The sequence below is a fragment of the Psittacula echo genome, assembly GCF_963264785.1.
Source record: "Psittacula echo genome assembly, chromosome: 4".
In the NCBI taxonomy this organism is placed as follows: domain Eukaryota; kingdom Metazoa; phylum Chordata; class Aves; order Psittaciformes; family Psittacidae; genus Psittacula; species Psittacula echo.
This window is the reverse complement of record NC_137738.1, coordinates 55,320,857-55,334,141: the sequence shown is the minus strand read 5'-3', so window position 1 is coordinate 55,334,141 and position 13,285 is coordinate 55,320,857. Positions and strand designations below refer to the sequence as shown.

The 13,285-nt window shown below is 35.7% G+C and overlaps 1 protein-coding gene across 3 annotated transcripts in view; it reads right to left on the bottom strand.

Annotated features, from left to right (window-relative positions):
• FAM184A (family with sequence similarity 184 member A) overlaps window positions 1-9,301 on the bottom strand; it is a gene marked incomplete at its 5' end in the record, with an annotated part of 42,215 nt that extends 32,914 nt beyond the window's left edge. For 2 of the 3 annotated variants that reach the window (XM_080616241.1, XM_080616242.1), the window contains 4 exons: window positions 2,795-2,992; window positions 3,607-3,788; window positions 6,014-6,149; window positions 8,633-9,286. In XM_080616241.1, coding sequence (XP_080472367.1) covers window positions 2,795-2,992; window positions 3,607-3,788; window positions 6,014-6,149; window positions 8,633-9,286 — 1,170 coding nt within the window. Of the gene's footprint in view, window positions 1-2,794; window positions 2,993-3,606; window positions 3,789-6,013; window positions 6,150-8,632 lie in introns of all 3 variants that reach the window. The other variant, XM_080616240.1, reaches the window with a different exon arrangement.
• Window positions 9,302-13,285: the final 3,984 nt, after the last annotated feature.

The window sequence follows — 13,285 nt, the reverse complement described above, 5'->3', positions numbered from 1 at the left end:
CTACACATAATTCCCACAGAAAACAGTAAATCCTAAAAATTCAGACTGAGCTTTGGGAAGTTTTTCAAGCTGTTACAACAAAGGAAAGAAAGTCCCATACCATATCTATAAAATGTATGCAGAACCAAAATAAATTAACCAATAGTCTTCAAGTTCAACTACATACAAAGAATTAAATATCACCTCTGTTTTGGTTCAATCTCTGTGGAATACCAACATAATTCTGAAAGTAGCTCTTTTGGATGAATTATATTTCTCTTACATGAGCCTATGTTGCACATGCATTTGTTAGAAATTTTTTTTAAGGAAAACTGTAAATTCATGCTTCAGCTTTACTAATATTCAGAATATATTTTCAGGATAACAATTTCTGTCACAAAAGACTTAACATGAAACTTTAAAGGCATTATCACATATTTCAGTGGAATATACTACACAACTTATTATACGACAAAGTCTTCTTCAAGAAGATTAAGGCTGCTAAGTAAGGTGCTCCAGAGCCAGGTAATACAACAGGATTTTCTGTGAAGCTACAGAGGTTTCTTTATTAACTCCTTCCTAAGGCTTAGCATCGATTCAGTGCCTCTGTGTAGCCCTGAGCATAAATATCTGAAATATCAGTAATCTCTCAGAAGCAGCTATGAAAATAGAGACCAGAGCCACACATGGAACAAAAAGTACAACTACAGGCATTACTGAGGTTGCAGACAGGGGGAGAGTTAAGGGCTCAGGAAGTCAAGAGGAAAAAGACTGTATGAAAAAGTGTAAAACTCTCAGGAAAACTGGGGAGCTGCAAGACAGCAACTTGATGTCAACATACAATCCAAGAAACAACGGAGGCCAACACTTCCTCAACCAAAACAAGAGACTCCTCAAGTGTTTTGCTGGGGGTGGTAAGCATATTAAGCTTAGTACCTTGTTCTAGCACTCCATTAGGGTGTGTAATAGCCAATAAATAATATGTGTACAAACTGCTTGAATAATCTTTGTTCATGGTAGAAGTTGATCAGAGTGACAAAACAGAGGGTTACTGTACTAACTTTCAGTTATACACTGCTATACAATGTAACTCAACAAGTACATGGTTTTTCCCAAACCCAGACCACCACCTGAGACAAATGATACTTGCTTAATGCAACTTCCTCAATTTTTCTTGTTCGCACTGTGAAATCTGCTGTCTGCAGAATTTCACTAGTGCTATTCAGACCTTATTCTGATAACTGAGTAATTAGTTCTTTTATGATACTTGTCAGTACAGCTGTGCAGTACTGCAAAATTATTAGCAGCTCTATTTTCATAATCCTATGAACTGATGCCATTTTTACAGCTCATTTTATAGATGGAAGAATTGAAGCAAAGAGATATATTTATGCCATTTATTGAGTCTTTTTCTTATTCTTTAGAATTCTATTTTTTAAAACCTTTCCAAACCCCAGATGCCTTTCCCAGTCTTACAGTCCCAATAAATCCTCATGTTCTTTATCCCAAGGCTCCTTGTACCATGCTTCTTCCTCATATTAAACTCAATTCTTCTCTACATTTGAGACTGACTGTTTCTTCCTTGAATTACTCAAATAACACAAAATGTGTTTAGCGAGATAGATAGGTTTGACAAAAAGAGACAGTACACTGATGAAGATTTACTGTTATCTTGGCCCTGACATCTTTTCATAGCTGATTTTTCCCTCGCTAAAATCAAGTTTCACATGTCTCACGTTTATAGAAGTATTCCCTATTTTAACTGATTTAATTAAGAACAAACATTTTGTGATATCCTTTGGTTTATTCTCCATATTAACTTAATAACAAAAGAATAAAGAAAAATATTCCCAGAAACCCTTAAGAGACATTTTTTTTAATGACTGGTATGTTTAAAGTTACAACAAAAGTAGACCTGAAAGATCAGATGCATGTATGTCTCAGAGAACTACTTCCATTACTGGGAGACATGAAAAAACTCTTTGGGATTTACTCAAAAAATAAAATAAGAAGCAACAAACTAGTAAAGTAATTAAAAAAAAAAATAACCAAAATCAGTCTAAGATGCACACCTCTAACTACAGCTGTGTTTCTTGGTATAATTTCCTCTGAACACACCAGAGGAGCATAACAAACCCTTAAATTAAACAATTAGATTTTAGCCTGTATTTACTGTATAAGGCAAAAATTGTGTCTCAGGTACATGCAGTCAGGTACATGCAATCAGATTAGGAAGTACAAATTCAAAACTGGTCTTCCCATTTATCCCAACAAAAAGAGGCCAATTTTGTGAAACAAAGAAAACCTTTTAGTTGCAGGATTCCAGTCAAAGGTAAATAAATAGTCGATACACAATAAGCATAATTTATGTAATGAGGTAAATTAGGAACAGCTGTTGTCATCTGAGTATAATGTGGCCAAGTACAAATATAATAACTTTTCGTATTTCTGTTTATTAAAAAATTAAGTATCAGAGTAACATAATCTTTCACCTCCTTCAGAAGTGATATACCAAGGCTTCTGAATATGGGTCACAAAACCTGGGAAAACACAACCTACTCTACTGAAAAAGAAAGTTCTGTAATCTGAGAATTTCCTTTCTGTATGCAGACAAATGACAGTACAAATGCTCTTCATTTTCTGCAAGATACATGTTATTTTAATAAAGGCTGAGAAGTTTCTTCAGTGAGGCCCAGCAGATCTGCAGGTAACTCCAAATAAAACTGGCCATGCAACAAAACCATGAAGTCCAAGGTTCAAACTCTAACATCTGCTTTTTGCAGTATGTTTTATTACTAAGGAAACACAAACCTACCATCTGCAGTTTTTTCTTATCCTTATTAGCATTAGTGTGCGCAGCCTCAATCGCAGTATGGTGTTTCCATGCCAACTCTTCTAAAGTCTTGGAATGAGCCTCTTTTAACTGTGCAGCCTCTCCTTCCAATCTTGCTTGCAATTTTACCAGCTCCTTCTCATAATATTCACGTTGTGACTCTCTTGCTTCATTTACTTTCTGTAAAAAAACAAAAATTAAATAAGTTCTATGAAATGGTAAAAATTCAGAACAGTAGCAATAAAAAAAATACAAAACATTACTGATGGCAGAAATCTACAAAAATTAACTTCCCTATAAAACAAATTGAGCAAACACTAAGCACTGACTAAATCATTCCGTAACCAAAAGGGTAGATTCAATATATCTCTGCAAAGCAATATATCCTTTTTAAAATATACTTTTTGCTCTATTTAATCTGGGGAAATAGCAATACGGTATCAAGTCTGTAGAAAATTTCAGTTCAATATTTTCAAACATGTTAAGCACCTTTTTGGAGGATGGCTTTTTAAATTGTTCTTTAACCATTTCATATTTCTCTTTACTTCAGATACTAGCCATCCAGCTACAAAGTCTTCAATGAAATTGTTAAATATGTTTGAAGCAGTCTGAGCAACATCTGACTTCCTTCTACTTTCACTTTAGACTCTACATTCTATGTACATTCTATCTACAGTCATTGTATGTTGCTACATGAAATATCCTTGGAACGTAACACTGCTGGTCCTAGTCCAGTCATATAAAACAAAAACTAAAACGGAATTATTTTTTCTGAAGCAAATAAGCTATTTAACCTTCTCCAAGGCCAGAATTTGCTGCCTTTGTCGTTCATCCAGACTCTGGGTTTTGCTTTGTAGTAAGTTTCTTTCCTCTTCCAATTGGGATAGTTTTTCCTTTAATCTAGACTTTTCTGACTCCAAGTCTCTGATTGTAACTTCTTGAGTCATTTGAGTAGCTTGAAGCATTCCAATGTGACCTAGAAACAAAACAGCTCTTTAAAAGCTCACAGCATTGGTTTCATGTAATTCATACTTCAGTGACTTCCAGAAGTACAGCTCTAGTGGAAGCTTTCATATGGAACTCCATCATCTTCACTGCAATGACTACCTTTCCCTCCACTCCTCCCTTTTTTAATTTTATTGTAAAATGCCCAGCAACAGTAGAGTGCCTGGTGCTGCGGCTCCTTTAGTTTATTTTTCTGGTTGAAGGTTTAACACTGACTCGAAGAGAAAGCAGACACAGGTAACAATTTGACAATGGACAATCTACACTGAAGAACTTACCCCACCTAAAACAGCATCTTTTTTTTCCCCAGTATAAGCTACACAATGGAAAGCAAAACATTGACATATAATAGTAAAGATGTTATTGGTTTATCAAATTCATAATTTTGCCAGGTATAGCAGCTAAAGCTATGTAAAAGTTAAGGAATTACACTTAATTTTGCTAAAGGGATATGACCAAGAGATGTAACAGAACTCATTCTCTCTAAAGTATGATCTAATGCCTTGCAGGTTAGAGGCTTGCTTTTAATTTCTTTACGTATATTAAAAAAAAAAAAAAAAATCTACAAAGCTAGACAGTATAAACATCTGTCCTTAGCATCACAAGTGGAAACAGGTTTATGACTTCAGCAATTTTTGTCCTTGTTCTTCTTAATTTATATCTGTACTATTGAAACTACTACTACTAGGTAACTGACTATAGCAGTGAAACTCTAGCTATTCTGGGAAAGCCTTAGGAGGGGATAGAAGACTATTTTGGAAAAGAAGATGCTCCTAGATTTGTTCAACTAAAACACAAAAGAGAGGATAGTCTCCCATTATTTTAGCATCTTTGTAGAAGCATCATGAATTCATACCTAGGCTGACATTCCATTGGAATGGATTCTTTTGATAGAAAAACGTTACTATCCCTTTCGTGAATTGCATGACCCAGACGTATCTGTTTCATAAATTGTATATTTGAAATATGCCTTAAAAAAATTACCATATGATAGAATGAAATGGTAACTAAACAGACTTCCAAGGATTACACAAAGATCCTTAACAATTTCACATTAAGAAAGCAGCCAGATAAACAATATTGTTTACTTGGAATAATTTTTTTTATTAATAAGTCTTTAAGGGTTTTCTTTACAGCTGTTTTCTTCACTTCCCCATGCTTGTCGGCATATGGAAAATTATCTGTAAGAACTGCTTCATTATTTGAAGGACTCAAATAACGCCTTGATACAGGCCACATCCACATAGCCAATCTGTGAACTGGCCACGTATAGCCAGCTAATAGTAAGCTAATACAGTAATACTAAATATAGTATTACATATAGTATATAATATAAATAGTAAACTATTACAGTATTAGCAAGTGAACGCTGTAAAGTATTGTCTGTTCCTAAGGCTGACTAACTCCGTCTGGCAACATCCCAACCTTCAAAACAAGGTGATCTTATTCAGACTTTTGGCAAGAGCCCCGGGTTAGTGTTAATTTGTATGGGAAACAATCAGGTATTTCTACAATTGGTGTAGTTGAACAAGGCCAAAGATAAGCCAGGGGCTTATTTTTAGCTTGCAATCCTACCTATAGCATACTAGTTCAAGTATCTGGGCCCATGCCCTACCACTAAGCAGTTTACAAGAGACACAATGCCGATGAGGGAAAACCTGCATGTGTATAGCCAAGTTTTAAACTGTTTTCTATGTCTTTCCATATGCCAAAAAGCACACAGAAGCAAAGAAAACAGTATAAGGAAAACCCTAAAGGACTTATTATCCAGTAAGCTGCAAGTGTTCTGGCAGTAAGTGTAAAGCAAAGTACCACAGTCTTAGCAAAAAGACAAGGCAACTGAAAAAGGAGGGAGGAACAGGAAGGATGTCTCAGTGATTATGTGGAGAACAGATACACAGCAGAAGCATTATGTACAAATGCACTTAAGAAATTCCAAGGCCTGGAATGTATGTGCATGCCATACAAAGTAGAATATTTGGACAAAAGTATACATATATGCAAAAAAAAAAAAAAAAAAAAAAAGAAGTCTTCAGTACAATGCATACGATATCAAAACAGTTAACCCCAAAATTTGTCAGGAATTTCTATGGCCACAACTGAACAGTCTTTAGGCACTCTAAACCTGCACAAGACTAACAGAAAAAGTACAAAAACATGATTTTCATTTCCAGATTAAGTTACTAACATACATACTGGCTTTGAGAACAAGATCAGCGGCCTGCTGCTGTAAGCGCTCTCTAGCAGCTGCTAGCTCACTTTCCACTTCTTTGTGTTTGCTTAACAATGACATCTCCTCCTCCTTCACATCATCTAGCTGTTTTTGAAGAACCTAGAGGAAGCATAGTATAATGCCTGTTATCACTATATATACAATCGTGTAAATTTAAATGAGCATTAGGTCAAAATGTACATAAAAGACCTTTCAGCAAACAAGTTTTATTCATACAAAAGATGAAATCTTGTAACATTCATTTGGTATTACATGTTTTTCCAAAAATATTGTTGAAGCATTATAAGATACTGGATATACAGCATGATAAGAATGCACAAGAAAAATATAACAATGTTCAAAAAGGTACATGAAAAAAAAAAAACAAAACCCACAATAAAATGGTCCACAGAGTTTGGGGGTCAATGTGAGAAACCTGGTTTCTAATATCTGAGACTTCCTCACATAGAAGAATATGCTATATGTTCACAGCAGTTTAAAGTGTCCTTCATTGCAACTATGTTTACTACTAGCGCAAGTTAAGCTGTACATGGATATACATAAAATGAGAGCTAGGCAATTAGCTAAATCAAACTTTCTGTATGTTTTAATTCCGACATACTGATTCACAATATTTTATCTCTGGTAGTGTGCTGCTGCTGCTGTGTTCTCAGCCATGCAGGAAGGAAAAAAAAAAAATCTGGTTCCACTTTAAAAGGAAAGCTAGATTTCTCTTCATTCAAGTCATTGGAATAGTAGAGTCATTTCAACTAACAGAACTGGGGAAAACACTGGACAGAATGTGTAATACAACCTGGACACCGGAAGTGGTGAGATTAAGCATTTCATCACCTCATCCATAATGATCAGAGTAAGATCTGACTTTTAAAATCTGCTGCGAATACTGTACTAAACTCTTCCTCTTCTTTGGAACTCCATTATTGCAGTATGATCAACATACAGTGGGTTTCCTCTTCACTGCAGGTCTCCAGAAACTCATCTCCTTGATGCAGTCCATTGAAAGGCAAGAGTTCTGCTTTGTTAACTGAACAGAGTTGGAACGAACTTTTGGAAGGCTCCATGGGAAACTGGAATAAGGTACTCTGAATTTAATGTCGATAAAGGCAGCAGTCTTCTTTCACTATACACTGTAGCCTTTACACAGAAAGGAAGGATAGCCCGAAAGATGCGTTAGAATTAGACTGTAAATGGAAAAAACTCACGGCCCATCTCAGCTCCACCCAATGTTGCTTCCAAAATTACTACAACCAGCACATTTAAGGTATTTCTGGCTTTGAAACTCAAGTTACTACAAATGCAAAAGACAAGATGCTCAAGCTTACCCACAGAAATTACTGTTCTCCAGGCCTCAGAACAGCTACCAAAAACCAAGCAAAATTTCACAGAATCTTTTCCTTCAAGTCCAGCATGCCCAGTTCTTTTTTTTTTTTTTTTTTTTTTTTGCTAACCATAAAAAAAAAAGAAATCAGTCTTTGTATTTCTAGGATGTCTTGTCCTTCTTTAGGGACGAGAAACTTAAGTTTCTAAATAACACTGTGCTGTGGTTTAACTCAGTAAGCAGCTAAGTATCACATAGCTGCTCACTCACTACCCGCCAGCAGGGAGAGAGAATAAGAAGCGAAAAAGTGAGAAAACTCGTCGGTTGAGATACAGACAGTTTAACAGGTAAAGCAAAAGCCATACACGCAAGCAAAGCAAAACAAGAAATTCATTCACTCCTTCCCATCGGCAGGCCCAGTCATCTCCAGGAAAGCAAAGCTCCATCACTTGTAATGGTACTTGAGAAGAAAAATGCCATCACTCTTCACACAGCTTTTATTGCTGGGCATGATGTCATATACCATGGGACATCCTTTTGGTCAGTTGGGGTGAGTTGTCCCAGCTGTGTCCACTTCCAACCTCTTCGGCACCCCCAGTCTACTTGCTCATGGGGTGGTGTGAAGAGCAGAAAAGGTCTTGATTCTGTGTAAGCACTGCTCAGCAGTAATGAAAACATCTCTGAGTTATCAACGCTGTTTCTAGCACAAGCATAGCCCCAAACCAGTTGCTACGAAGGCAATTAATTCTATCCCACCCCAAAAGAGTACAGAGTGAAAATGTGTGCAGTATCTGTTACTGCTTGCAAAAACATAATTGAAGATGTTAAAATAAAAAAGTTAAAACATTCAGAAAGCCATCTTTTTTTCTTACCTCCTACAAACCTTTTCTTAACACCCAACATGTTTAAGCAAGTTAGTCACTAACGAACACTACAAACAAGACTGCATTGAATACATAATATTCGTTGTATTTATACTGTCAGTTACATGATGTTCCTGTCAAATACACTTCTGTAAGAAACTGTACAGTGTAGTAAAGTGGTTTCTCAACTTTTCTCTCAAGCATTTCAGTTTGTCGGCATAACCAAACACATAACTTCAAAATATAAATAAATAACAAAATTTAAATTATGATAATCAAGTATGAGTGACATAAAATTAAGTTTACATGTTCCAATGACCTCAAACTACCAGCCTCTTGGAAATGCAGGATAAATAGAAACAGAAAACTCAATCTTGGGAACAACGCATCAACAATCTCACCTGAACATTGTTTTCTGCTGTGCCAAGAGCCACCTGAAGTTTTTGGCATTTTTCCCGTAGACTGGCAGCTTCATCCTGGACCATTTGCAATTCAGTTTTAAGCTTTCCCAGATTCTTCCGTAACATACTTTCCTGGTTTTGAAATTCTTTTCTTAACTCTACTTCTTTTTCTTTGCAAGCATGTAGACTTTCTGCTGTAAAAAGCTGAGATCTTTTCAAAGAATCAAGTTCATGCTCATAGAAGGACTGTGCTTTGCTGAGTTTGCCTTCATAGTCCTCAATGAGCTTTTTTCTTTCCAGCCTTAATTCTTCAACTTTACTATTCAAGTCTTCCAGCTCCAGTCTATGCAATTCCTCTAGTTTTTCTTGACCCTTACTTAAAGTAGCATTCTGAGTCTGTTGAGTCTTCAGAAGTTCTTGAATCTCAAGCCTGTGGGCAGCTCTCAAGTCTTCCAGAGCTGTACGCTTGTCCTTCTCATACTGCACCTGCAGCTGTATGAAACTTCGTAGCCTTTCCTCAAATTTCTTTCTGATCTCTTCCACTTCTCTTGACATGGTCACCACACGTTGGACATGCTGAGCTTCTGCACACAGCTGCATATCTTCAACTCTGTCCTTATAGGCTTCAAATTCTGTCAAGGCCTGATGTTTCATCTTTTTATGATCTTCCAGCGACTCTTCTAAAACCTGGATCTTTCTCTTGAGATCCATTTCTTCTGCAACTTTACTTTTATACTGCAAGATCTTCTCTCTGGTCTCTGCAAGAATTTGTTGAATTTCTTCTTCATGAGCATCTTTAAGGGCTTGGATAGCAGCTTCATGTTCATCATTTTTAGTGTTCAAAGCATATATTACCTACAAACATGAAACAATATTATATTAAAGACATTCTGGTTATCTGTTAAATTGTAAGAAAATCACCTAGGTACTCTGAAAGTTACTTTGGCAATCTGGCATGATTTCATAATACAAATAAGTCAACAAATATTATTATGAATGTGTCTGCATAAATGCTGTATTAGTCATGACAATCTTATATATCTTGTAGAATAGTTTTCTACACTTTTTAAACCTATGATTTTCCTCATGAAAGTTTTGCCTTTATACGCATGTTGCTGCTGTAAATACTACATTCAACACACTGAAAACCAAAACATTTATTTAAAAGAATTAAAAGCATTGCTGAAAAAATCTGAACAGAGGTTTTCTGTTGGAGAATAACACACACCGAGTACACACTACAGCATGAAATTAAATTGGAACATGCAACTGAATGTGGTGCCATAATATACATTCTTCGGCAGCCTGAATTCCAGCTCTATCAAATTATTATAAATCTCAGTATTTTTAAAGTAACAGAATAGCTGTATCAGATGGAGAATTTGATGCATTGTGTTAGCATAGAAATAGTAAAAAAAAAAAGCCTGTTCTAAAGCAAAATCAGCCTAGCAGCATTTTAGCAAAATTAAAGCAGAAACTGAAATACATTTAAAGTTCTACTAGTTGAAATAAATAGTTCCTGCTCAAGTAAGTTTCCAAAAACTGAAAGGCATTAAGGTTGCAAAAATTGGAGGTAGGTAGATAAAATAAGTTTTGCACTCTCTATTTTTAAACCAGCAGATCAGCCATTACCTAAACATGCTTCTTAAAATGCTTTTAGTATCAGTAGCTTTTCCAGTACAACTGCATATTTCTCAGAAGCATAAACTCCCCATTTGAGCAATTCATCTTTTTTCCAGCTCCACTCTAAATACATCATACACACCACAATTCTTATCAGATGACAGAAAAAAAGAAGTTAAATTGTGCTTTACTGTATTTTCAGTTAGCATATCATTCCCCAGGTAAAAACAGAACCATATTGCCTCCAAGAATAGTGAAATTGCCAGCTAAAGGCCGTAATACTTTTCATGCAAAACAGTGATATAATTATTAAAAAGAATCTACTAAAATACTATATGCCTTGGTCTGAAGAAGTACAACACAGTAAGTTAGTAACAGTAACGGTAATAACCTTTTTTTTATGCCAATAATTATTAGAGTGTTTAGTTATATTCTATGTGGTAAGGTTAAGCATGTCTGCTGCTGCATTAGCTTCGGTGTCTTGAACTACATGGAATACAACCAAAGCATTGGTGTTCAACACTTTGGCTGAAAGACATTCAACAAATTTGGCCAAGAAACAGTTTTTACTCCAAATCAGATGTTACAGTTTGGAGAGCTGACCAACTCTTGCATGGTCAGCTGCACTTCGGTGATCTGTTCTTGCCAGCAATCTAGTCATGATGAAATGCTTTTCTAATTAAAAATGTGTAATTCGCCTTAATACTAGTATTAGGTGCCAAATATATTTTGCAGTACAGAAAATATCTCCAAAAATGTGTGTGATTCATTCTCTCTAATTTTACATGGAAACAGGAACTGATACCTATGAGGGGAAAAAGAAAAAAAAAACAAAAAACCAACATCACTACTTATCTTACACAAATATTAACATTTTGTCTCTGGTAAACCTTCATTTTAGACTTAACATGTGGGACCCTGGGTCACAGCACTATATTCAGCCTACTTCAGGTGAAGTGTCTTGTTCCTAGTGCTGCTAGGGTGCTGCTGTACCCATGAGTCTGAAACACGAGAGCCTCCAGAGCCATCCTAAGAGTATGTGAGTGCTGCACACCTATTTAATGAACTCAAAACCTACAGTGCCAACAAGGAGTTACTCGTGCATAATCTGTTAATGATTTGGAACACATGAACCAATAAGCCTGACCTACCCTTGCTATCTATGGGTAGCTAAGAACTGTAACAGGGTTTTTCTAGGGACAAGTCACATCCCACAGACACAGTGGGATGCAAACGGAAAAGTTTAATTTACAGCATCCACAAGAAACATCAATAATCTCCCAGGCATTATTATGAATTAATTTTATGTAGAAATGTATCCTCTTCTATACTCCAGAATGATCACACTTTCTGTTACAATAGGTATTGCATTCATTTTTGACCTTTTCTTCCTGTTGACCAAATAATGAGAAGTATGCTACATTTAAGCATTTAAAATGTATGTATTATGATCAATGAAAGGTTAATTTCAGACAAAATAAATCAACCAATTTAAATTCCAGAAAACATTTGTTTTTACTGGACAAATTTTGCTCCTTGTTATATTATAGAAACATAGTCATACAGGAAAAATGTCAAAGTTATTCAAAACAGTCTTTTAGAAACCTGTCCACAATCACAGAATGATTCTTACAATTCCCACAAATGCATTACTACATACAAAGTAGACAGCCAATTATAACATCACATTTCATTCCTTGTCATGCATTGCCAGCCAGACGCTGACTATCATTTGGTAAGTTCTGAAGATTTCTTTCATATAATAATCTCTGAAGTTTAATTTTTTTTAATAGAACTTTTTCCTCCTTAAATTGTAATCAAGAGACAACTCTACTCAGAGGATTTATGGGGAAAACCAAGGTACTGCTAAATCTGAAACTCCCTTTTAAAAAAACATATTATGCATACAAAAAAAAAAAATTTCAACCCCATAACTATGTATGCTCATGTCTCTTTTTAAAATCATGATTTTCTTTTTTAATCCCTTTTCCTAGAGAGACCTTTTGTTCCCTTACAGAAAATAGTGCAAATACAGGTGCTTTGTCAATCCAGTCCTTTGTGTTGCTGACAACACAACAGAAACAAGCCTAGAACTTTAGGCCAGGATTGGTTAACTGGTTCACTGCAAGTCATCTTAAATTCTTGGGTCAGTGCATTAGGGGCACAGCATGATGAGCAGGGGTGAGACAAATATGGTCTGCAGCTGTAAAAGTAGTGTCTCCCACCAATACCATCTCCCCAGAAAAGATGGTCTAACTATACCAGTCTTCCTTTGAGATAAAATCCACACAAGGCAAGAACTTGAGAATTTTTCCAAAACCAAAAATATACTTCCACAGAAAATTTACTATTACAAAAACCCTTTAACTGTTCAACAGTCTTCATGCATTAGCTCAATTTATTCCTTTAGAAACTCTAAAAACAAATAATTACTTTTATTATAGCAACAAATTTTCCAAAGTATTCTCTAATATATTTACAGAATGATGCTATGTTGTTGCTGTTGAACTTCAGCACAGCTTATTTCCAGGAACAGATTACCAGATTTCCACTTCTACCTAACATTCAACTGTTGAATGAAAACAAATGACAACTATTTCTCACTTTCACACTTATTGCTAAACATTTACGCTTAATTTTCTATAAAAGAGAAGTATTTATAAGTCAGAGGACATGCTCTGCTCACTAACTGCTAAGCTGATAATTAGAAAGGAGAAAATAAAAATATTTATTTTGTACTTTCAGATTTCTTGATGGTAAGTACCATATCATAAGGCATATAGCCTCACTGTGGCACATACACCTAAAGACACTTTTCTCATGCTCTTAAACACATGTTCCTCACCTGAAGAACAGATACAGAGCATGCCTCAGCACCGGGAGAGAATGGCCAGTGTTTCCAATTTGGTCACTCATTGTTGCCTTTTACCCTTCTCCTAGAGCTGTACCAGATAACAGATGACAGGCTTTCTGGGAACTAATCATGACCTTTATGTTACAATAGCCTATCCTGGAAATATGCACTTCAAC